Source organism: Aplysia californica, unplaced genomic scaffold (assembly GCF_000002075.1).
Source record: "Aplysia californica isolate F4 #8 unplaced genomic scaffold, AplCal3.0 scaffold00259, whole genome shotgun sequence".
Classification (NCBI taxonomy): Eukaryota; Metazoa; Mollusca; class Gastropoda; order Aplysiida; family Aplysiidae; genus Aplysia; species Aplysia californica.
In genome coordinates this window covers 187,438-213,708 of record NW_004797529.1, presented here as the reverse complement: position 1 = coordinate 213,708, position 26,271 = coordinate 187,438, and the positions used below count along the sequence as shown (strand labels likewise).

Genomic DNA, 26,271 nt, shown 5'->3' with positions numbered 1-26,271 from the left:
TCTCTCTCTCTCTCTCTCTCTCTCTCTCTCTCCTTAATATTTTCTTCTCTCTCTTTCTTTCACACACACTCACACACATATGCATTCACACACACACACACACACACACACACACACACGCACACACACACACACACACACGCACACTCACAAACACACACATGCACACACACAGACTGAGAGAGAGACAGTGACAGACTGAGAGAGAGACAGAGAGAGAGAGAGAGAGAGAGAGAGAGAGAGAGAGAGAGAGAGAACACAGTAAAGCTCACAAAACATACTAATATTATTCATTCTTAAAGTATACTGTCACACCTGGGCACAATTTTTTATACACACTAACTCACTGATACGGTAAGAATTCCATCCAAAGGAAGTCATTCACATTCCTTTTTGACCGCATAATGTCATTTAATTTCAGAGACTTCAAGACATAGCATCTGCAGCCAATGCTGAGAACCAGCATTCTGAGGAATGGCTTCAGACCCACAGCATTGCTTATCTAAAACTGAGTTTAAATGATTTGGTGGACAAAGGGAAGATTGGCCGGTATGGGTCACATTTTATTGATTTGCTTACCTTTTCAGGTTTATTTCTAACCTTTTTTTTTTCAGTAGTGAATTTTCTTTGTCATTTGTTCTATCTGGATTTAAGTATGAAAGTATTTTCAACATCATGCTCTGATTTTCAAGGGGAGAAGCCGTTATTTTTATTCACAAGATAAAGAAATGCTTCAATATGATCTTTTATCATCTTTTGTGTTATCAATTGTGGGTTGTTGTTTTTTGTGCTTTAGTTTATCTTAATATTGTTTGGCCTGTCATGCCTTTGTGAGAAGTCATGTCCTATTCAAGTTACAGCAAAAAAGAGTGAAATTAACACATTTTCTGAACCTGTGTCGAAAGGGATGCTTAACAAAATAATACGTCCTTATAAGTGGTTTCCTATCTTAGAAATTATCAAGTGGTGAAAGGTAATTCTCTTTTTCTTATTTGTTTTTTAGTCTCCATCCTGATCAACAAACTGGAAAGGTCACTCAGCATATCCAGTTTGATGCATATGATGTCAATGAATTTGAATACAAGCTCAATGTGTGAGTAATACTGTACAATTTGACTTATATCTCCAGCAGCTTCATGTTATACATGTTATATTATGGCGTGTTTCTGCAGCCTTTTTCTAGACTGATATTCCTTTGTAGCTAAAAATGTCTATTCAATTTCACAAACACTCTTGGAACCCATTGGAACCAAATGTTCACAAGCCAGTTAACCCCTCAGGCCCCTCATACACACATACAAAGGCAGCGTTCAAAACTCTCAAGGCCATCACCATAAAACTTTATACGACAACAGACATTTCAAAATATTTAGTTTAAAAAATATAAAAAAAGAATGTATGCAACAAATGCCTCATACCATACAGTAAAAGAAAACATTCTTTTAACCGATCTAGTAACGTAATATCCATGCCTTCAACAGTTCAACTTAGTTTTAAATTGAGTTAAAGAAATAGCAGAATCTAACCCTAACCACAAAAAAAGAGTCAGAGACATAAGATAAAAAATATCTTTCAGTTGTTTATCAAGCCCTTTTAAAGGTAATAAAATTGACAAACAGAATAAAAAGCAAGTGATTATTTCGCCAGAAGGCACACAACACCACTCAGATCAACTCACCTGGTGTACTGTTATCAATATCGCGGCAAATGCAAATGTCCCAGCAATCCCCTGGGCAGCAGCTGTCTGCAGGAAGATGAGGGGTTGGGTGACATTGTAAGTCGCCGGGGTGCTGTTGGTTTCAGCACTAGTGACTGGAACCACGGTAGAAGGGCTGGATCCTGCAGGGGCTGTGGGTGCCGTTGGCAACGGTGACAGCGTGGTGTTACTCATTATGACCTAATGGCAGGACTCCATTATCATGTCATAGCTGTGTGAAAATTATCTGTAGATGCAAAAGATACTGAGTCAATACTTCACAGAAAGCACATCAGAAAGTTACTTGCAAGAGTGAGGAGTCAAACTGGGTGCAATGGCACTGCCTTCTCTTCTCATCTAAAGTCACCTGAATCTTCCAATGAGTTTTCTCTGAGCCACATATATATATTTTCACATGATTTACAATAGGTAGTGCAAACATAGCAAACAACCGCAATCAAAAATGTGTTTTTTCACATCATTTACGAAAAGTCACGCATAAAAGATGGAAACGATATTCAAGAAAAAAATTAGACTTATGAAAATTGATCAGGGTCCCTCACTGGATAAAAAAAACATTGAAGAGCTCCAATTCCATCGGAGTACTTGGCAGCACCTGCTGCTAACATTCCTATCAAACTTTCAAACCCTCTTTAATTAAACCCCACGTATACAATCACCTATTTTTATTTATGTCATAACACTGAAATATGTTTAAATCAGTAAGCTTTTGAAAGGTAGTAATCAAATTTAATTATGTATTGTCCTGGTCTGAGTACAAAACAAAGCTAACCAATGGTCTACATCAGCACTTAAAGCTAGCTACATTCACAGCCCCACTTAGTTGCAGGTATGTTTCACATTAGTCTTCAGAAGTGACAAAATATCAAGGAATATGGATTCAGATGGGAGGTGGAAATGCATATTCGCTGGAAGCAGGACATCTTTCCATAGTTATAAAGTACAAAAAATGACATAGGCTGAACAGTGAAAAGTTTTACTGTTATCGAAATAAACCCCAGAATCTCTGCATCTGTAACAAACACAATGCAGTCCAATTGACGAAGGGGAAAACATTTCAAAGCAATAAATCTCTCAGTTCCCCCAAGATAAATTACAATTGTATTGGACGTCTACAAAGTTGATACTAAACAAGTAGGGGAATAAAAATTCACTCCCTTCAGAAAACTCAATAATGAGTCTCCATTTGAAAAATTCTCATTTATAATCTATTTAACATTGAGCCATGAGGAATAAAACAGTCTAATAGTTTCAATCAATTTACCATCACAGAGTCAGCCATTATCATTTGATGATTAAAGTGAACAGTTTGTTGATGCTGACAGACAAATAGGGATAAAAATTTTGATTGGCATAGAGGTTTGATTCATGTCTATACTAGCACCAAATAAAGCCAGAGTTTGAATGGAACGTGATCCAAACCTTTCTCTTTAGTCCAGTTAACAATAGAGGCAAGCAGAGTGTTTATTTTGGCTGATCACCCAGGAGAAAATCGTATCATGACACAAATAAATTACAAGCACACTACACTACAATGCAGCCAAGGCCAAGGGTAGACGTGTCAAGTACACAGAGAAGAAAAAAAAGGAACGGTGGGCAAAAAAGAAAGGGAAATAAAGAAGGTAGGCATGCAGTTGCAACAGGTGGTTCTTTCCCAGATAGACTCGGGACCTCAGCCTTTTCAGTGAGAGCACTGGTGAAACTTTGAAACAAATTGTCAAATAACGCTGTTTCTGATGAAATGTTGAATCTAACAGTTATAGGCATTAGTGTGAGAAATTTCTTATAATTTGACCACCCAGTAAGCCCTGTTGCTGTAAAAGCCCAATTGTTCAATAATTTATAGTCGAACCTGCTATGACTGCCACCTGTATAATACTGCCACCTGTACAAACAAACGGCCATGTTCATTGCACCCCCCCCCCCCCACCCCCCGTGTTCTTTTCCTATAATAGCAATGTGTGATCACCGGCCCAACACGCCTGCATCTACTTTATTCTATCAACCAAAACAAAAAAAAACCTGTCTAAGATGGCCATGTAATTCTTTTATCACCTGACATCTGTCATAAATTACGGCCCCAGACACTGTGGAAAAGCCATTTATAATAATCCATTCACTTGTCGTTACTATCAGTCACTCCAATGATTAAACCTCCCAATGTTTACTCAAGTTCACCAGTCGGTAACAAGTAATTTTCAGCTGCTGGTGAGGAAGGCATGATCTATCAGAATCTATAGAAAAAGCCCCGCCCACAACTCATACATAAACCATACATATTCTATTATCTATTTGTGGTGGCCGAATTTTGCTATTCAAAAAGCTTTTTAATGGCTGCATCGATCGACATGCGGTTTTCGCCAAAAAAATTCTTTAAAATATTCTCCAGATCATGGCGCCCTAGGTTTTTTCAGTTTTGAGACAGTTTGGCTGCAAAAAGCTAAATTTCTTTATTTCGCCAATCGCTTTTGAAGGCCGACGCTTCTGACTCTGGAATTTTAGAAAATTCAGAAGTGATATTTCACGAGGCGCATTTTGTTTTGAGAGTATAGATCTAGATCTAATTTTTTGCATCTCTCAATATTTATTTCCCCATTCCAGTAGAGTGTAAATATAGTAGGCCAATGACTTTTAGCTGATATTAAAGCACCGATCATCCCTTTCATCGAAAGGGGGTCCAGCTAGTATATATATATATATATATATACCTCTTCTTCGCTTCTCTTTTGAGTCATCAGCACGCTACTCAGCCATGTTTATGCCACCATGTAAAAGGATGTTGTGAAACAGTGGGAAGTCCCTCACATGATATTTTGCAGAAATATAATCATAAAGTGTTTGTTCATAACATCATTATTCATTATGACAAACCTGGATTATCGCAATCAAAGTCATATTTAAGCAAAACCATGCGATGGAGCGGAAAATTACCCTTCTGGTGAATCAATGTCAAACCAAGGTTTAATACTGGTCATTCCTGGGGATAATATGTTTAACGATTTGGGTTTTCAAGACCTTGGAAAGTCTGATGATGTAATTATGACACGAGTTATGAACGAACTTATAAATTTTACTCAGCAATAACATCATTATAATATAAAAATATAGAACCCTGTTAATGGACCTACAGTGTTATGATAGTGTACTAAATATTTTCATTGTTTGAATGCACTACTGTTTGATACTTTAAGATTAACAACTGTATTTAACATACAATTACGTGTGCACTTAGGATGAGTAAAAAATGCCCTATTTTTTTGTACTTTATCTTTCTATGAAGAGATATAAATAAGATGCACACATCAATCTAATTGCTCATGCAGCTTGACCAACTATTTCCTTGCCATAAGCATAATGCTTTCAGTTGAAAACATATTTTTCCTGCGGTTGATCGAAAAAGTCCTTCATGCAAACACCCCCACCTTTTGGCAAAGGCTAGAATATGAAAGAGAGGGTATTTTTTTTACTTTCCCTCCCATCTCACACTTAGCTATCAGTTGTCCATTTTCTACGAGATATTGATGCACTGAACACGAATACCAACTTCATTTCTGTCGGAAATTAATAGTTTTTGAAATATCCGATTGTTCTTAATAGAGATAGGCGTGCTTTGAACCAATCGGGGGGTTTCTGGGGTGCCTGCCCCACTGGGGTAAAAGAAAATCTGGGGGGTTACAGGGTTTTCATCCATAATTTGATATTTTACAGTTAGATTTGAAATTTTCTTGAAAATAATTGATTTGCGACAGTTATAGTCATTTCTAACAATTTGTCAACGATGATAGCCTGCAGTTTTACACAGCTGTCTCACTTATAGTTAGATTTTTAGCTTGAGCATGCTGACAAAATTGTAGATAATGATTATGTTTAGTCAAAAAGGGTTTTCTATAAAAATAATGTATTTCTCTTACTGTCAGGTGGATTCTGGGCTTTTGTTTAGATAATTTGTAACATTATTGTCTTTGTCTTATGATTGTCTGTTTTTCCTTTGCAGTGCCATCGAGTTATACACCAAAAGAATCAAGTGGCTCCTTCAAGGAAGTAAAAGAGTGAGTGGGTTTTATGGGGGGGGTTTTGGGGGGGGTTATCATAAATATAATTACTTTCAATAGATTTCTGAATTACTTAAGTTTTATGAAAATGATCTGTTTCAAATTACTTTTTCTTAATTAAATTCAAGGGTTCTTTCAAAATTTGTATTTTACAGCCAGCGAGGATGTTTATTCGTTTTATATATAATCAATCAACCCAATCTGTTAAGTTTTACTCACTTCATTTTTTCCTGATTTCGTATTTTTTCATTCAGATTTTTGGTCATTTGATGGGAAAGAGAGTTGCTATCTGCGTTGATACGTCTGATGCCAACATGGGGTTTGGAAGGCAAACAGCTTTTCAAGAGTCTCTATTGGTTGGTATTATTTGCACAAGCTCTTTTTAATTATGTTGTATTACGTTGATGCTTTGAGAAACCTTAATACAGACCCAAAAAAGATACATGTTTGTTTCCACTGAGAAATACTTAAAAGATGGCTAAGGACATGAGTATAATACTTTTTAGTTCAAACTATGTTCTGAGTTTCATTTTTATACTTTGACCTCCTCAAGTTCTTTTTTGAAAGATTGAACCACTTATATTCCAAAGCCTTTTTGGGACATATGAACATGTATTTATCTTAGCAGAAATGTTGCTTCTCCTATCTTTGATGTATAATTTATCCTACTTTAAAGTATATTTATAAACGTGCTCTAAACTCTATCCCAACTCTCTGTTTCAGCACTTGATTGATGAGCAGCTCACAAGTAAAACAGGAATATACCTGGTCAGTTTTGGCACAGAAATGGCACCACTATGGCCTGTTGTCAGGGATGTGAACTATCACTTGTGAGTATTTTTTGCTCAAAACAGTATAAAGGTAAATTGTGAAGTATAGTGTGAGCACTGTAAAAAAAAAAATATTAACAAATGTCCATCAATCTTTTCCACTATAAGGATTTGTTTTCTCGGATTAGATCTGAACAAGTAGACAATTTCTTCCCCTTTTACGAAGTTGCTAATCCACTGAAACTGAATAGGTGGTTGCATTAACAGATTTGAAATCCGTAGATATGTTTTGTCTTTACTGTTCCGTTTTCATTTCAATGCCCTTTAAGAAGTCATTACAATCACACAAACAAGAAAATGAAAAATTGTTTGTTTGAGATACAAGTTTGAAACTCTATGTTTCTTGTAACCTCATGGCTTTTTACTAACTTTTAAACTAACTTTTAATTATTTCAGGATGGAAGAAGCCAAAATTTGGGCCTCTCAATTGCGAAGCACCGGGGGCACCAACCTGCTCAAAGCAATGAAACATGTCATGAAATTGCCAGACGTTGACACAGTTGTCCTGGTCTTGGGAAGCGTGTAAGTGCTCATTTTCATTCTGCTGAGCATGTACTGAGTGCTTTGCATTGAAACCCATCATTCATCATTACATATATTTTACTACAAGTCTTTGAATGAAGATGTCTCTTGTTATGGATGATATGTGTATATTTCATATTGCGCAGGTTAATGGTAGTGTGGGGTTGTCACCATCTTTTATTCTGCTCTAACACTCATATGGGCTGATAATATCAATAAAACTTTATTGTTGAATTTAACAGAATGTTGCATGGTACTCTATGTTTTAATATTTGTAATATGTAAAGAAATTCAAGTCTAGACTTAAAATTTGATAGCTAGTTGTACACGTTTGTCATCTGTCTCCACAGGCCCGACCAGCCCTCAGAACTGTTATGTGACTACATCTATCAGATGGGAGTAGGGAAAGGGGTCACCCTGCACACTGTGGCCTATGACTGCAGCAACAACCAGACCAATGTGAGTGATGAATGCATTAGTGGTACAATGTGTTTAGGTGCTAGAAGTGCACATATAAATGTTCACTAACTTAAGAAAACTGTGTGTGTGTGAGTGAGGCCATGTGTGCCTATGAATTGTTTTTGGTGTTTTTTTTACAATCATAATTAGTTTTCCCATTTCAATTTTTTTTGGGCGGGAGGGGAATTTGCTTCTGTTGCCAGTTCTCAGTGTTTTCATTTTTCAAAATTGATAATGGACCTGTAAACCTTGAATTCTATAATAAGCTCTGTCAGTTAGAAGCAGTGTGCTTTAGGAATCTGTGTATATTTCTCTCTGTAATAGCTTGCATACCTCACAAGGTGAACGGAGCAGCCTACAGGCTTGAATGTTGGTTGGAAGGTTGCATTTGATGCTGGAAAGATGAACTTTAGGCCTCATGTTGCCTCTTTGAAAGTACTTATTTTTTACTATGTTGTGTTTGAAATTCTTTGTAAAACTTTTATTTTCTCCTAAATATTATTTCTTTTGCCACTCCCTAGCAAATGACGATTACAGGAGGTGCTGAGATATTTTTCTGTTAATGACATTTCTCTAGTCTGAGAGAAGCAAGGAACCTAGCTAGTTCAAATATTTCATTCCAATCCTTAGGTGACACTGAAGAAACTGGCTGACTCCTCTGGTGGCCGCTACCATTGTTACACAGCTAGTTGTGAGGTTAGTGCATTTTTCTTTTTCCTTCCTTGAAATACTTTCGTGTACTTTGACTGGATAGGGAAACTCTTGATAATAACCAAAACGAAAGAAATACATATATATGTATTTGGAACTGACCAACCATGATACCCATTGGAGTCTACTGATGGTAAAAATCATCTTGATACCTTTATTGCCTTTTTAAAGGGCATATATGGGTGTAGGGCTCTGTACTATTTGGCGAAATGTTTTTTTCAAACTGTATTGATGAGCAAGTTTAGTAATCTCCTAAAGAGGAAGGAAAATTAAGTTTTTGATCAAAAGTGGATTGAGCATTTTAGAAAAGTCAACTTTTTAAATCCCAGAACTGTACTTTGTTCCAGTATGACATGGTAATATCTCAAGTAATAAGTAAACAAAGCAATGCCACACCATTGCTAGTCTCTTTAGTTCAGTTGTCTGTCTTTTAGCATTGGTTAATGTTCCTTGCTGTCGAAAATGTCCTGATGGCCGCTGACATTATTTGACAAGTCTTTGTTATCTTGTGTCCACATGTAACTGCTGAGGCACTGGGTTATTAAAGACCAAGTCAAACCTCATAGCAATCTCTTAATTAATTTGTGTTTGGAAACTAAATAAATCAAAGTCTCACATTGTTGTTCGTAATATCAGTAGGAAACATTTAGAAGTGTATGTAAACTTCAAAAAACTGATATTTGGTCAGTATGACTTTCCTGTTACTTTTTCCGTGATATACTCGCTTCAGTACATGTGAGAAGCAATTCATTTCATAGTGCTTTCTCTCATATAAGTTTCCATATCCCTATTTGCAACTAAGTGGGAGCAGAAGGTAAGTAAAAGTTTCTTGTCCTTTCATGACTCACATTATTTTTAACAAAATGCAATTGTTCAAGAGCTCCTATGAGTATCAATAAAATTGACAAATCTCAGTGTACAACTTGCATGCATAAATAATGTGAAACTCTTTTTCAGGCTTGTCATCCTTACTTGTTCGCCCAGGAACAGGCATTTCTTTTCAGGCAATACTCTGTGCCCATAGCTTCAGAATTTCCCCTTTTTCAGACAAGTCTACTGAGATTTTTTTTTAATAAATAAATAAATAAAGAGGGCTGCTTACAATTGAAATGTCTTGTTTTGGTATCCTTCATTTCAAGAGTAATTTAGATTACTTTGAACGACAAACACTTTGCATTTGGTATGGGTTGAAAAAGGACATTTTTTTTTGCAATAAATGTATTTCTCAAAAGACAGCTATTGACAAAACAGGGGGGGTAGAAGGCTTGATCTTCATATCTAATGTGTTCTCTCATCTCCTTGGATTTGAAGCAGAACAACACTTCACCTTTTTAGTATCTTTCACTTCCCTAATTTTTCCTTGAAATTTCATTCACCCTCAATATACTTTTCTTATGTTTTGGTAATTCATGCCTTTTGTTTTGTTTGTCTAAAAAAATTACTGAGTCCCCCCTGGGTTGAACTTTGCTCTTGGTTGAGGAACACTGCTTTTTCGTAACATTAGCCTGAAATGTTTTGTTCAACTGTCTTTTGAGTTCATCTCATTAGTTTAAATTCTGGGATATGTAACTGACCATAGTTTGGCATGAAGTTTCCTAAATGTTGCTCCTTCGCTATAAATACTGAGGTGGACAGGACTAGCTATTGAAATCTGACTGGTACTAAAAAGGCTTTGTGATCCATCTTTATGTGGTACAAAGTCAATTAATGTTAAAGAGTGCTACTTGATGCTGATGCTATTAGGGAACAATTTGGAAAAGATGGATCATGAATACATAGTCTTTCAAATCTGGTATGACCTTTCCTTATGTAATCATTCCCACATTTTGAGTGTCATGTTGTTATTTTCAGACTAGATAGTGCTAGCAATTTTTTTACAATGCGTCTCTCAAATGTTGCAAAATCTGTCACCTTGCATCGTGTTAAGTGTTGATACACAAGTTATGCTCACTTATGTTTACGTTTCAAGAGTTTGTGGCATCCTGGGTCAAATGTGAAGGGTTTCAATGAGTGTCTTCCAGTACATGTACCGTTCTGAAAGTCGGAGCAGTACTAAAAAAAGTATTTTCTTTTCCTGTTCTGATTCAGCTGGGACTCAGAATAGTTTATTTTCTTGTAGTGGGATGTAATTTTCAGAGGATCTATTTTTGCACAGGTATCTCTGTTTTAATATTAATGTGTTCTCATGTACAAAAACCCCTTTACTCAAAATCAAAGTCCAGAATTTAAATCCGTACTTCCTTCTCTTGTGGCATAAGATATATGTACAGTGATTTTACTTCAGGAACAAATCTACACTGGCACAGACATCAGTCTCTTGTTGATGGAGATCAGAGAGGCACAGGATGTCATCAACAAGATCAAAGAGATGAGACAGGGCATGATGGGAAATGCTATCATCAGCATAATGAATGAGGTGAGCTTGATGATTTCCTCTCCAAGTCGACTTTTAATCCACAATGCACAGCGATTGTACACAAATAACTTGCTGAACTAATAATTACTCTTAGCAAAGTTTTGTGAAAAGATTATAAACGGATTTATAGAAAAAGCTACGCTGGTCAGTGTGAGAGAAGGCTTGTGGTGGGATTGGATAAGAGTTAAGATGGGAGGGAGGAGTTGAAAAGGAGATATATAACAAATGCCTTTTTGTCCCTGTAGCTTTTTAACACCTACATTTTGTATCCGCTTTCTACTGCAAGTGTTCACTTTTTTAGTGATGTCTGTGAACAACCCAGATTCAAACCCACAATGGGGACTTTATGTGCTCAGACAGCTTCAGAAGATTCTAGGGGTCTTCAACCACTTGGCTGTATCCTTGTTGTGGATAGGGATGTGGAGTTGGAGGTCCAACCTGCAAAGTGACTCCACTGTGTTGAAAGATGTGTTAACTCTTTCAGTTGCACAGGCTAGTACATTAACACTGCCGTAAGCTGACAAAATGCCTTCTTTTCTTCAGAGCAGTTTCCAGAAGAACAGGATTTTTTGTCAGCGTAATCATTTAAAAATAGTCATTTTGAAATTTGAATTCTAATTTATTCAAAAACTAGTCACAGTTTCAATTTGATTTTTCCACACAAGTAGGGTAACTGATCAGGCTATCGATTTAGCAGGAAAAAAAATTTTTGCTCCAAAATTTAAAAAGGTGTTTTGTCAGCTTACGGCAAAATACTGTGTATCAAGCAAGTTGGATTTCTTTTGTTATATCATGACACAAAAATTGTTAAACCCATACCACTGGATACAATTCTATTACCTTTTCACTGTTTTTCTTTTCAAAGATCACCACTGAGGTGTCTAAGCTGCCTCAGTCCAGGTTTCTGCCCCGACCTCCAGGTCATGACTTGCCTCTCCGTGTAGATGTGCCAAACTTTCACCCTCGAACCTCACAGGAATGGTTGCATCAGCATGGTCTGAAAGGTGAAGTTCCCTCAACATACATAAGAACTACTTTTCTCTAGAAATTCCCAGTAATGATATCAGAAATGTTGTTTTCTTCTTTATGTTTCCTTGTAATGGTTTCTTGTCCCTCATTACATTGCAAGCAATTAGTGCTTTCTCAAGCATTCCCATAAATGGGGAAAATTTCTGTAGATTTCAGTGGTGAGAGATTGGAGCCCTTTCTAATCATACCCATAATCGCACAACTTTTGTAAGTCATGAGCACCAGATTTTGTTAAAAAATGGACATGACATTTTTTCTGACTTGTGTGTTGTTTCCCTTTAGTGAGGGTATTTCTTGACCCTGTTTATGAACTAACGACTTTGTCACAGAGTAGTCAGTATCATTTTAGATTCACAACATTGACACCAATCAATACAAGTTTATCGTATTGATTCTTTTTTATGTGAGTTTTGTATCCATGTTGAACTGTGTTGAAAATTGTTTGTGTGTGCTTTTTGCCATTGTCAGTCCCTGTTGACCATCAGCTTGTGTGTTTTAGCTCAAGGCTATGTTGTAGAAGGCAGAAGATTTTATAAGTTATTCTCTCTCTGTGTTTTGGGAATTGCTGAAGCAGGAAATGAGTGTGATATGTACAAAAAGAATTGACTTAAATGAAAAGATTATTTCTCTTTTGCCTATATTGCCTAATCTATTCCTTTTAGTAACAATGCCCCCTTACATTGAACCACAACAACTCAACTGAATGCTACCTTATAAACAGTTATACCCTATGTTTTTATTCACAAGAAGAATCTCTTGTTTTCTGCGTTAGGATTGTGTGGAGAAACTAAGGTTGTTTTGCTTTCTTTTTTTCAGCTAAGAAACTGGACTTGTATCAGGTGCTTGCCCCCAATGCCTATTCCTACAGAGAGGAGTTTGTGCCTGTGATCAAGAAAGCTGTCCAGTCACAAGTTCACGAGGTTAGTTAAGTCCTCAAGGTCATTCCGAGGTTGCAATTGTCTTCTGGGGAAAATATGGAGAGAAATATATGTGTAAAAAAATTAAAATAATAATAATAATAATAATAATAATAATAATAATAATAATAATACATAACATTTATGTAGCACTCAACCCTGATTAAAGGGCACAGGCTATGAGCACCTTACAAATACAGTAGCTATACATTTATAGTACTAAAAGTCTCTATATATTTATCTCATTAATCTAAATACAGAATTGACTTTAGTTTACTTTTGTAATAATAAAAAGATTTGATCTCTTTCAAACCACTGGGCAAAGCATTCCAGATCTTGAGGACATAATGTACAAATATCCTTTTACCCACTGTATTATTTCACAGATGGTAAAATTACCTTCTTTTTGTCAGCTAATGACCTTGAACTGCAAGTTGGGTGTACAATTTCAACATCTTTGATAAATATGCTGGCACTTTATCATTCAAGCATTTGTGATGTAGAGTGGCCAACTTGTACATAATTCTTATCTCAATAGGAGGCAAGTACTGTATCCTTAAAAGAGTCTTGCAGGGTGTTGCTTTCTTTTCTGTTAAACTAAACGAGAAGTATTGTTTTTAACAGTTTGAAGTCTTTTCACTTTCTCCAGAGATATTCCTGAAAACAAAGAGTTACAATAATCAAGTCTTGATAAATAGCTTTTCTTACAAAGAATAGCGTCTGGACTCATATTCAGGTCAGTCTTTTCCAAAATCTACTGTTGGAAGAATACACCCTGCTCAGTGCCAAATCAGAATAAGCTCCGGGAATGTATTTTCTCAACCATGATTTGATGTTGGTCAATTGGTTTGTCTCAACAGAAAGCTATGGTTCAGTTTCCTTGGAAAGATGGATCCTTGAAGAATCTCCACGTGGACATGACTGCTCTGTTTGAGTACCAGAAACAGCTGAGTGATGCTGTCATGCTGTACGAGAAAAGGGTGGACTGGCTTGCTTCAGGCAGCAGAAGAATCTTTGGCACTGTCACGGAGAAGAAGTAAGACTTGGCCGTCACAACCACCACCACTATGTTCAACTTTAGATACTCTGATTTTTATCATTTACTCTTGGCTATTGTTTTGATTCATTTTATTGAAAAATCATATTGTTCTTTACTCAAAGATGTAGTTGTACTATTTTAGAAATGAAAGTGACTGTTTTCGCTGTTGAATTTTCACAGTGAATTTTAAAGTAAACACAAGTAAAACCAAGAAGTGCTGTGAACTAATATGGAAACAACCAACTTGTGTCCTTGATGCTCAGTTGACATTGTGCAGTTGTGAACACTGTTAGTCTCTTACGAAACTGCACTGAAGAATCCTATACTCACAACACGTATCTTGATGTAATTTATGTGCAATGACCATTCTCTGGGTTTCTTTATCACCTGTGAAGTAAGATTTTAAAAGAAAGCAAACGCTTTGCAGTGAAACTTTTCATAGTGCTAACTGAGGGCTATATGAACTTCCAATCTGTAGAAGTGACTTTCCTAATTTTAGTGTTAATAGAAATTGTATGTATCAATGCTGACCACAAACGCAACTGTGTATTATAATCTGTTTATCAATTCTTCTTCAGTGTTGTTGTTCTCATTGACACTTCTGTGAGCAACATCAACTATCTGGTCCATATCCAACATTCCATGAGACTTCTGATGGAGGAACAGATAGCCAACAAAGATTACTTCAACATCATTGCGTAAGTTAAATACATACTATTGATATTTCTATCTTAAATCAAAATCCAGTAGCGAAAATAAAGTTTTTCCAGAATCTGTGAAAACCCATCGAGCCAGTGACTGTTCTGATTTTCTTAGACCTGTGCAAATTAGGCAATAAAATATTGTGGCCTGGACTACAAGGTAATGTGTCTCAGATAGGTTCTAGACAGTCTTTTTTGACAAATTGTTACAAGATGTAAAAAGATGCAATGTTTATACAAAAGAAAAGAAGATGTGTATTGAAGGATAACAAAAGACTTCATTTTGAATTTTGTTTGTGCCCAGCTTCAGACAGTACAAAGTTTGAAGAGGATCTCTCCAGTTTAAAGAGAGCTATTTCTGTCTTTCAAAATGAGTTAAGATTATCAAGTATCTTTTTGTCTTTTCTGCTCCTTCTGATTAAACAATACAGATTTTTATGTTTTTCTTTCTTTTTCTAGCCCATAACTAACTGTTTTCTCAGAGATAGATGTAAAATCAGAGGTCCTACTTTTGAAATGATGTAACTATGTTGGAAGGAGACATACCATGCCATAATAATGTTTTCTTCTTTCATTTAAAGTTTTGGAAGCCAAGCAAGACAGTTTATGCCCACAATGGTGAGACCCACACCAGAACATCTTCAAAAAGCCTGGAAGTGAGTATATTGCACTGCACTGAGCACACCTTAGATTTACAGATGTAGAAAGCATCCTGTTAATTTTATAATTAAACAAAATTCAAGGGCATGATCTGTATGTTTTGTTTATTTATTGGAAAATTCATTTTAGTTGAATAAGTATCTTAAAACATGAGTGAAAGGATTTTTTTTTCTTCTGAAATGGAAGTTACTGTAGTGATTATATGCTGTAAACAGCAGTTTGCAGCCTAGATCTTTATGTTCTTGTGTGCTGAGGGGCTGTTTTCATAGTTTTCAGAGGGACACAGTCTATGTAGGCTGGAATAACAATGAATGCAAAAGGCTGATTCTCATTTCAAAATGTGTATGTATTTTTGCTTTTTGTTTTCTGTGATGCTGCCTTGTTTTGTTTTTATCAGAGGACGATACTCACCATAGCCTCCCTTGATCCTTTCAATTGTAGGGTCCCCACAGGGTCGGGAAATCGGGAAAAAGTCGGGAATTTTGAGATGGGTTGGGAGGTCGGGAAAAAGTCGGGAATTTTGTGATGGGTCGGTAAGTCGGGAAAGTATAGGGCCTGTGTAATGTGCAGCTATCTAGACTGTATGGTTGATGAGGCCTAAAGAGGAAGCGTAATTGAACCGCTGTGACGGAAGTGTATGTGTGACACCGAGGCTCGACCGGGAAGAATCAAGATCTGCTTTCGTTACCGCCCAGAAATTTTGCGGTAATAGTCTGATAGATAACGCAACATTTTGTAACATGCAGGTTGTGCATTATGAACGCTGTGTCGCCTTGAAAATAAATCAATATTAACAAATGCCCTCTGCTGTCGCTTGTGGAAAAAAAAAAGAAAAAGAAGTTATACAAGCGTCTTGACAGGTTCGCCCTCGTGACCGGTCAATGAACCTGTGAGTACCGGCGGTCTGAGCGCTGTGAAGTATAGGACTCCTTTATAAGATACACTCGTGGAAGGGGATTGGGGAGGGGGGGGGAGCTGAAGGCAACGCTAGAGGACAAAATCTGAACTTGGAAGCAAATTTTTAGCATTTTGATTACTACTTTAGAGCTCTCTGCAAAGCGTGCGTTGGTGCAGGCCTTGTGTGGAATCAGGATCCGTCATGCCTTGTTATTGAACTAAAGTGTTCGCGTTTCATTGGATGGGGTGATTGAAATTTATATATATATTTTATTACCTTTCTCTTCAAGATTGGCAGTTCCCCAGTTCTTACACCTCTCACACTGAATATGTGTACTTGAGCCATTCTAGTTATTACTCTACTTTGAGTTGCAGCAATGGTTTTCGTCTTCACGTTTATTATATGAATCAGGACACCCAGACTGGTTATTGACAGTCGATTTTCTAGTTCTAGGTCTTTTTTCAGGCTCAAAACAGGATTCTTTTTTTATATAGGGCCTATAGTTCGTTATGTTGGCTGATATGATGATGGGAAAATATAAATAAGTAAGAACAGACTGAAATACCAAAGTCTCTCAAGATCCCAGTGCCACACTGACATGTTGTTGACTGGATATAATGTACCTACATGTGTGTGTGTGTGTGTGTATTCACAAACATATACATGTATTATATTAGATATAAATGGAGCACACGCTTTCATTGTTATGTAACGTGTTCCTGGAAAATGGATGAGGCCCCTCCCTTGGAAAATTGAGAAACTGGTTTGGCAGTCACCCAGTATTATAGTCATCTATTGTTTGAAGACTATACTACAAAATGTAAGTTTGCATTCATTTATAGACATTTTGACTTTTTATCTTTGATAGATTGGCTTTTTTGGGGATCATTCTTGACGCGCAGCGGCCTGATTTTTCCCTCGAATTGGGGTCTTGAAAAAAATTTGGGGGTCTTGAAAAAATTTTCAAGGATTTGGTGGGGACCCTGCAATTGGCAAAGATTCAATCTTTAACCATGTCATGTTTTTCATGTGTGTAGGTGGATTCTGGAGCTTCAATGTGGTGGCAGCCGAAACTTTCTAAATGCGTATAGGATGGCTGTTGAGAATGACGAGGAGATCAAGCATCACATCTGTAAGTTAATAAGTCATCATTCATGTGCATATGTATGTGCGTTGTTGGTTTGGGGTTGTTGGGGGGGGGGGCTGTTATTTTTTAGGGGGAGGGGTGTGAAAAGTGGGAAAAGGAGACTTGGCGCATATTCTTGTTTCTTTATAAAATTGGCATTCTTTTCATTTTCTGAGCAAAATCTGCCTCTTTTTTGTCAAGGTGAAAAGAACATGTTCAGGCACAATGATTACGATGGGATTCTTGGATAAAATTGTTCAATGTGTATGTTATAACCCAGCAAAATAAGGTCGTGTTCCCAAAGGTAATACTTCAGAATTTCAGCAGTAAATGTAGTTCATTGACATAGTGGTGAGTTATTTTAAAAGATAGTTTTGATTTGCTAGGCTTAATCATTACTCCTTACTTAATTTTAAAATGACCAATCTTATGGTGTGGCATTGAGCTGTTATTTGCTTGCTTTCAAAAGGTATTATTCCTTGCCTATTCTAAAGAATGTAATATCAGGGTGTAGAACAAGGATTTTCCTGGTTGAGTGGATCATATTCTGCGTTCACTTCACCTTTAAGTCAACACTAACATCTGCCTCCAGTTGTGCAAGGAGCGTACCTATTCACCAGCGGCGTGCCTGACCAGATGTCGGAGGTTGTGGCGAGCTACATCGAGGAGGCCAGCACTGGTCGTGGAGTGAGGCTACATTCCATCTTGTTCAATGTGGATGACTATGATGCCAATGGAGCCATCCCTGGCCGCTATGCCAACATCACTCGCACTGCTGAATGCCTGCGCAACATGGCTCATATCACAGGTGGAAGGTTCCACTGGTTCAGAGAAACAGGTTGGTGAGAAATATGTTTTTGAGAATTGGTATGAAAGTGAACTGATTTTCTCAGTTGCCTCAAAGTATGTGCTTCAAGTCTTCAAATTACCTCTGCATGGTGGACTTGAAGTAGCAGAAGAAAAATATTTGCATGTGAGAGGCAATTCAAAAATTTTGAAGGTCAGCGGATTTGCATGAAAATCTATTAAAGCATATCATAAAAATATCCTATCTTTAGAAAAGATTTGAATTATATAACAGATCTTTCTTCAGCATGGCATGAATTGCATTTTGTGACAGTATCTCTTTGTAAGGAGTAAGAGAAAGGGAAAAGTAGCGAGATTCATATTGTGAAAGTAAAGTCACTTTTTGTTCTTTTGTCATAATTAACCAGCCTCAATAAAGTACTTAAGGTTTTATCCCATTATCTTTCACTTAGAACTTTTACTACAAAAAATGAATTTTAGTCGTTTCAAGAAGTCTGGGCTTTTATTCTGGAGCTAAGATTTGGAAATCCCTTTCACTGTGTTCTTGGCAAAGTCACAAATGGATCATAAGATGACTCCAGTAGCGAACTCAGTTATGTCAAAAAAGGTCTTTCACGAAACTTCAGACAGAATACTGAATAAACTTGTATGAAATGTCATGTAAAAATTGAAACCTGCCTTTATTTAGTTATTACTCTTCAGCCTCCTTGGAAGAAACAGTCATCAAAAAGGGTGTGGCAGTTATGTTTTGCAATGCAAATCTGAGGTCATAAATGAAACTTCACATCTACGTGGTAGTTTGGACTGTCGAGTTGTTGATTCATGTAACCAAAATCTTGAATTCATGGATACAGGCTACCAGGGGGCATCCTAGGAATACCAAGCTCCAAAAGCAAATATTTTTAAACGGAGAACAGCAACTTTCCTGAATTTGTGCTCTCACTCTTTTCGAATATACAATAAGCTGCGAATATATCTGAGGCAGCGTTGTGGAATCAGGCTCTCATCAAAAAAATAAACGTGAGGAAACTTGCATTTTTCCGCAGGTTTAGGAATTTTTATCAAATTTTTTTGTTTTGGCTCAAACCCTTTTTTGCCCATTAAAGAACTCATTTATGTGTGGATTTTTCTGAAAAACGTTGATTAAAGCACGAGAAATGTAGAATTTCAGTTACCACGGACTCTTAGGCTAAGGTAATAACTAATCTTTGGCAGCCATTTTCTCACTAATTTAACCTCTGAAAACAGGTGACCCCCACCCCCTTCATTTGTAAATATCCCGACTTGTATTCAAGATAAATGGATATTTTTTTCATCCAAATAGAGACAAGTGAACAAGCTTAAAGATGATACCAATAACTGTACCTGGCCCAAAATTGACGAGAGCCTGATTCCACCACGCTGCCTTACATATACAGTCCTCCTTCTTTTGCTCTGTAATGAATAGATTGATGTAAAGCATGAGTCTGTTATATCGATTTATGCTTGTAAAATACAAAAATATTCATCACACTTTGCAGGGAATCAGCATGAGCTGTTTGGTAATGCTGGTTAGTGCTCACCATAGAAAGAGAAAAAAGGGGACAGAGAGTGCGATGGTTTAGTCTGGGTAGTTATTTGCTGCCATATTTGTTGTTTGCACATATGAGAAAAATATCACCCTCCATATGTAGCATTTATATAAATACTCAAGTCATAAGAGTTGTACAGCTCCTCAAAGGGGTTAGAGATTTCCTGTTTTGTGAAGACCTACTTTTTTACTTTGATGCCTGCCTTATAGCTGATATCAGCAACCCCCTGATCATCAGAGAAATATAAAAAATGTCCTCATAATCTCTGAAATGAATATGGCAGATAGCTACTTTTGATTTCTGTCTGTACTGATGTATTTGTTACCAATGCACATTCTGTCCATATTTTTTTTTAACTCTATGGAATGCATGCTCCTTTCCCTTGTCTGTACAGAATGTTAAAATTTACCTTCTTCTTTGTCAGTCATTAATGTTGTTCTGCCAAACAAAATCTGGGTTATTTAATAAAACATTTTTGTTTGAACTTTTAAAAAGTAGATGCTCTTCCTTGTGGTCTTTATGTGAATGGAAGAGTAATGACCACTGACCGGCAAATCTCATAGATGGTGTTCCATGCTCTGACTGGGTAGAATGCTTGTCAGACTTGTAGCTATCAATTTCCATATTGCCATAATTTTCTTTCTGATATATTCAAAATTACCCAAGATGACCCACTTTGAGGAGAAAAGTGGCTGTCTTAGACAGGTAGACATCTTGAACAGTGCCATTATCATATGGAATAAAGACAAGGTGGAAGTGGGAAATAGACATTTGTACAGGTGATTGTCTTGGACATGTGACTGTTAGAGCAGGTTTGACGGTATTTACATGACCAGAAACATTAAAAGATTCCAAGATTCAATTTCCGTGATGCTATACTGACGCATGACAGTTGCAAGAGGAACATTTTTTTTTGGGTGGCATTCAAGAAACAAACTCTTTCTGCATTATTGTGTGAACTTCAAAGCATTATTAATGGTCTATATAGAGCGTAACTTTTTACGTCAAGATTTTGACTTGATTGTATCAGTCTTCTCATCTTTGAGAGCCATGCTTTGGTTATCCAAGAACAATGTGTGGGGGGAGCTGCTGACCATTCAGGGTAACTTTTGTTTCGAATGCTTTTAGATAAGTGTGGATTTTTCACACCAACACCAATGTTCACTCCATGATTTCTGAGTGCAGTTCCCTATGATATAATCCTGATTTTGAATGGCTTAAATTAGAATATTGTCCTCTCTTGCTATCTTTTTCCCTCTGCCTCTGCCTCTGTTGGCCTGGTTACCATACTAAATGTTAATATGTTTTTATATCAGGTAGGCTGGTGAAGGTTTTGTAATATTTGCAGTCAATTTTATTTTTTTAAGATGTGATTGTAGTAACCCTCAGCTAAAAGAAAAATAAAACCCAAAAGCTCTTTTAACATTTTATCATAGTGAAGGAAAAACTGTTGTTGAAAATTAGACCTGTTTGTATCCAATGATTTTTCTGAAACTTCACTTTTTTGTCAGAATACTACTTGTTCTTCTCGTAATGAAACAATCTAGCACAAACATTGCCAAATCAGCAAGATGTGGAAGTCTTTCAGTTATGTACAAATGTCGCTATGTATGTGCTTCGTATGCAAAGAATGTACATGAATTAGAAAAAATTCAGAACCTGAAAATCTGTTTGCCATGTGCTTGTTTCGCTATGTGCGTATTCGTTATATGGGAGTTAGACTCTATTTGTTTTCTTCAAGATGATTGTCAAAGAAGCATTATAATCTACAACGTTAATGTATTACAACAAGAGGAACTAGCGCTTTCACTCGAATGAACTTACCTTCAATATACATTGACATTGCAAGTTCTTAGTTCACCTTTCTCAACATTGAAGCTTTTAAGGCCACTTTTCCCAACTTCTACAAAAGCATGTTGATGAAGAGCAACAAAGGTGTTTATGTTGATGCACAGAGATTTTTTGTGTATTATTGCTGATAAAAAAGATAAGGAGTAGAATGTTAGGAGCAAGAAGCAATGAGTTGAATAAAGAAATTTTCCGATTGTGTAGACCATCAGCTATCTACCTCTGCTAACTGCTGTGAAAACAACTGTCAGAGGTAAATAATGCTGCTAAGTTTGAGTTGGTCCCAAATTTTATTCTATAAACAACCTGCACTGTTATTAAATGTTATACATTTGTCAATTAGAGTAATCTTTTCTAGTGTAGTAACATAAAATATTTGGCATGGTGTCTTCTTATTTCATGATGAGTAAATTAATCCCCTAATTATCAAGCGACTGTTATAGTTAAAGATTAATTCTTTTTCTGTGTAACTGTGGTTGGTGCTTGTTGTCCTCTGTTTTCATTTTTGAATGCTGTACAAGAAACAAAATATAGTCGTTTCAGATGCATTAGTAACTAATCGATCATCATGTGCACTTACAACAATTTGTTGAGAAACCCGCATCAGTTGCTGTTGTCATTGACTGCCCTTAATTGATGCTCAATGTTTTGCACAAAAGAAAACGAGAGATGCATTGTCTTTCAAGTCACATCAGCACCATGCTTGAAATATGTTATACCTTCATGTTTTGTCTTGTTGTGCAGCATGCTGTTTTCTATGTGAAAAGAACTAAAGTTAATTCTTCTGGAATATTTTTTTTTCTTAAATATCCTTTGCAGCGGGTTTTTCAAATCATGTTTATTATTTCCTGATGAAAAAGGTTGAAGTCTAACAGTGCATAAGATAGGTTTATCCTGATAAAACTTTATAGTCTTTACTGTTCCTCTGCAGTCAATTCTATGTTCCCACTAAAAGTACAAGGGACCCTTTCAACAGTGGCTTTTTTTGTCGCTGGGCTTTTTCCATGTTTTTGATGAGCTCTTTAGTATGATCTGTTTCTTCAACTTCTTTTCAACTCTGATTTTTTTCCAAATTTGTTTGTGAAAAAATGTGGCTATTATTATGATGTTAATTGCAAGTAATCTTTCTTTTTGACTGATTTATTGATTGATCTATAGATGAGGCTTGAGCCGCCAGAGAATTTAGTATATGTTGCAGACTTTTAAAATCAATCTTTAGTAGATACAGCGAGGACCTACTAAAATAACATTTTTGCGAAGTTGGGACAATGTTATTGCCATGCTGTCTAAGCATATCTGCAGGTTCATTTTATTTGTGGTATGATTGTATTTTTCTTTTTATCAGCCCTGATGATTTTACTTTTGTTGTTTCAGAATTTTGTCTGCTGTGTACAGTTTGAGCTGGGGGGTTTTCTTTCTCATATTTCTCATTTAAAAAATTATGCAGATACATTTGTAGACATAAGTTCTGAATCAACAAGCCCTCTTTGCAACATAATTTGAATCCAGGCTTTAACTTATCCTGTCCCTACCTATCCTGTATCATATCATGAAAACTCAGAGTTTGTATTTAACCCCTAACCTTATATTACCCAAGTTTTAAATGGCACGTTAATTCAGAACTCCCGCTAGTTTGTATGTGACTCACATGCTCAGCGAAGTATCAATGACTTGCTTTGGTTGTTTTTCTCCCAGTTGAATTTGCACTGGGCTAATCAAAATGACCTGTTCGTGTTTTTGTTGAGAATGTACAGTAATGAAGAGCCTTTTTGTGACTAGAGAATTTGTTTCCACAGTTGCCCCAGTTGCCTTGCAATATGAGTCAATATGAATGCAGTTTGCTATAAGCTTGGCTATCACCCAGAAGTTCCATATTTGAATCTGAGTTGGATCCAAATGTTTTCTTGTCCAACCTGAAGGATTTCCTCTCTTCATGATGTCATGAGTGAGGATCATAATATGCTCTGTCAGTGAAATTATCAATATTATGTCTTTGAGGGTGTCAGGTTTCATAAAGACAAGACAAAGCGTGAGAGTCGTTATTTTCCTTTACTCTCTCATAATGTACCATTCTTGGTAATCTTAGCCCACCTAGCTCCATCTCCTTGTTACATTTTCTTCTTGTTTTACCTTTTTACTTTGATTCATAGTCTATACTTATGCTTCGTATTGATGTGTTATCTTCCTTTTGCGCAAATAAAACATATTTGACTTTCTCTTGAGATATTTAATTGTAAACTCTTCATATGAAATCCTGGTGTGTTTGCTTATTCTTTAAGCAAAATCTTGGTCACAGTTGCTTTTCATCTTCATGAAGGTGCCATATTTTAAGCAAAAGCCTGCAAAACGAATAGAAACGTTGACTATCATTTAGGAATTAAAACAACCATTGTTTTAAATTCTCCTCTTTATATATGAATCTTATCACTTACTTTATATTAATTTATACAAACAGCCCATTTTCATTTTTCTGTCTCATAACTACATTACCCTTGACCTCGATTCAAGCATGCTCTACATCAGGAGTTATCCCCCCACTTTGCTACAGATCTATCTCATTTGAACTTTCCTTTTTGCTTGTCACAGGAATCATTGAGAATGATGACATACAGTATGTCAACTCAGAAATTGATAAGGCCCTCAACTTCTCCCGCAAGTGTGCAATGCTTGTGGAATCTGTCAAGAAAAAATATCGAAATAGATTCGTAAGTGATCTTATTTCCCTATATCAAATGTTTTTGTTTGTTGTGTCATAGACATGTATATAAAATAGAGTTTGCCCTCAAGAGAAGGACTGAGAATGTGTCTCTGAACATGTGCATAACACCTATAAAACATGAGATACTGTACATTTTGCTGCTTTTGTTCCACTGTGATATCCCTCTTGTACCGACATTCCCAAGTCTACATTCTGTATTACTTTGTAGGCATCAGAGAACACCGATTGTGCTTGTCCTAAATAATATATGTTTGTGTGCTTTCAAGTGTCAATATGAATGGGATTTCTCATCTCTACTTCTCAGGAAACCCATAACTATATCTCTAGTCTTCTCACTATTGCCATGCTTATTTCCTTTTCATTTCTAAATCAGTGAAATTGTGTGTTTTCTCACAGAGAAAAATGTACCAGCTTTGAGTGAGAATTGTACAAATGTCCTCAAATTTGTAGGTTATACCCTTCTAACTAGCAAAACTAATGAAAATCTTAGCATTGTCTCAAAACAGTGGAGTTGTGGAGGGAGGTCTTTCAGTAAGTCAACAACTCTCACCAATCGTTTTTTCATTTGTTATCCTCATCCTGTCCCTCAGCTTCACCACCCAGAGATGAGAGCCATAGAGAGCAGGTCCTCACAGAGACACTTGAACTGCATCCCAGCCCCTGAGGTGCCCCCACAGTTCTCTGCTCTTCCTCCGCCAGGTGCTCAAGGAGCTGTGCAGCCAAGATATGCCAATTATGGCAGCTCCAGCAGACAGGTAGGCTTATGTGGATTCTCTCAAATCTGGCAAAGTTTTTAACAAAATTCAGATCTTCCATCGATGCATTACATTTTTTCCATAAGAAAAGATATCGACTGCTTAGTGTAAGACTCCACCATACATCACTTTGAAAAGGGATGCATGAGCAGTGGATACCATTTTATTCCTTTCAATAGAGCCTGTAAGCTTTCATGTTGTGTAACAAGCTTTGATATGGAATTGTGTTTGAGATTAATTCTCAGTGTATGTAGTCTATAGCCAATTCACATACGCTCAGACTTGCAAAGCAGATACTTCTTTTTGACATTATTTCTGAACTTCTTTGCTTTTCTACTTTACAGGTGGAGGAAGGTACAGACAGATCTCCACACCGGGCCATTTCCTGGCGACCTTCTAGCGCATCAAGCACAGGAAGTTCCCAGGATTCGAAAACAGCGCACAAACGTACGTTGTTAGAATTTTATTTTACAATAGCCTATAAATTAACAGTGTGTAACACAAGTAGTACTCATCTTGAAGTAGCAGTTTTAATGTTTTGGATGGAATTTAGTTAGATTTGTGTATGAAATTCTGAACTTATTCTTTTTGCTTTGTGTCCCACTGCTAGATCTCAGGGATACTTGGCTGTTGGTTCTTCAGCCTACAATACTACTAGTTTTTACAAATGTATCCTATTTTCTTTCGAGACCACTCCCTTGCCCACCAGGCAGCCAGCTAGCATTTTCAAAGGCTCTGTTTATTCTCTTAGCTGACCAAAGTTTCTTCAGAATTAAGTAAGTGTTAGTTTTGAATTTTGTCTAATGTATCAGCCTGAGCAAGCCTACTCTTCTCAGACTTTCTGCTGCCTTTATATTATGTAAATGTGCATTACGCACTCTTATGAACTTATGGTTATTTAATCCTTTTCTGAGAAGACTAGGTACTCAATCCTACCTGCATCAAAGATGTGAATGACCTGAGGGGGAAAATCCTAACTTTTCAATAACCATGCCTACGTGTTACCGATATCAAACAAGGCTTTTGTATAAAAAAATAAAAAGAGGAGTTTTTAACCAACCCTCTAAAGACTATGAAGCCCCATTTTGAAAATGAAAACTGGTACATGCTTCACATCTCATTGTTCTTGCCTGTAGTCTGTTTTATTTGTTTTGTAACGCTTCATTGTGGCTAGTCTATATTTTTCCTACAGCTGTGATTGATAATTATCTGCAAGTACTGTTTCATTCTGCTTCCTTTCACTCATTTGTCATCAGCTTTGAGTTTGCGTCAAAGACCATCATCCGCTAGAGACCCCATGCAAAGATCTCGTAACATCCGCCGCACAGCAAACCAGGTCTCCACACAGCACTTTTTCTTAGACAAGAAACATTCAACTGGTAAGACGACCAATTGATTAGATGGCTGATCATTTAGAAAGCAAAGTAAAAATGTACATTTTTGTCATGAGATTAGTATGACAACACCATTTATTTGCTACCTTGAATGTGTACT

The 26,271-nt window shown here is 36.7% G+C and overlaps 1 protein-coding gene across 4 annotated transcripts in view; it reads left to right on the top strand.

The window, feature by feature from the left end:
• LOC101862955 (von Willebrand factor A domain-containing protein 3A) overlaps positions 1 to 26,271 on the top strand; it is a 50,868-nt gene that overhangs the window by 3,447 nt on the left and 21,150 nt on the right. The window contains exons 4-25 of one of the 4 annotated variants that reach the window (XM_035970364.1): positions 422 to 549; positions 1,004 to 1,093; positions 5,712 to 5,766; positions 6,024 to 6,125; positions 6,493 to 6,599; positions 6,996 to 7,121; positions 7,472 to 7,580; positions 8,211 to 8,276; positions 9,094 to 9,105; positions 10,576 to 10,707; positions 11,573 to 11,711; positions 12,553 to 12,656; positions 13,514 to 13,689; positions 14,271 to 14,390; positions 14,975 to 15,049; positions 16,989 to 17,083; positions 17,670 to 17,915; positions 19,405 to 19,434; positions 23,890 to 24,008; positions 24,613 to 24,777; positions 25,122 to 25,224; positions 26,034 to 26,156. In XM_035970364.1, coding sequence (XP_035826257.1) covers positions 422 to 549; positions 1,004 to 1,093; positions 5,712 to 5,766; positions 6,024 to 6,125; positions 6,493 to 6,599; positions 6,996 to 7,121; positions 7,472 to 7,580; positions 8,211 to 8,276; positions 9,094 to 9,105; positions 10,576 to 10,707; positions 11,573 to 11,711; positions 12,553 to 12,656; positions 13,514 to 13,689; positions 14,271 to 14,390; positions 14,975 to 15,049; positions 16,989 to 17,083; positions 17,670 to 17,915; positions 19,405 to 19,434; positions 23,890 to 24,008; positions 24,613 to 24,777; positions 25,122 to 25,224; positions 26,034 to 26,156 — 2,422 coding nt within the window. The remainder of the gene's footprint in view (positions 1 to 421; positions 550 to 1,003; positions 1,094 to 5,711; positions 5,767 to 6,023; positions 6,126 to 6,492; positions 6,600 to 6,995; positions 7,122 to 7,471; positions 7,581 to 8,210; positions 8,277 to 9,093; positions 9,106 to 10,575; positions 10,708 to 11,572; positions 11,712 to 12,552; positions 12,657 to 13,513; positions 13,690 to 14,270; positions 14,391 to 14,974; positions 15,050 to 16,988; positions 17,084 to 17,669; positions 17,916 to 19,404; positions 19,435 to 23,889; positions 24,009 to 24,612; positions 24,778 to 25,121; positions 25,225 to 26,033; positions 26,157 to 26,271) is intronic. The other 3 variants (XM_035970365.1, XM_035970366.1, XM_005100758.3) reach the window with 3 other exon arrangements.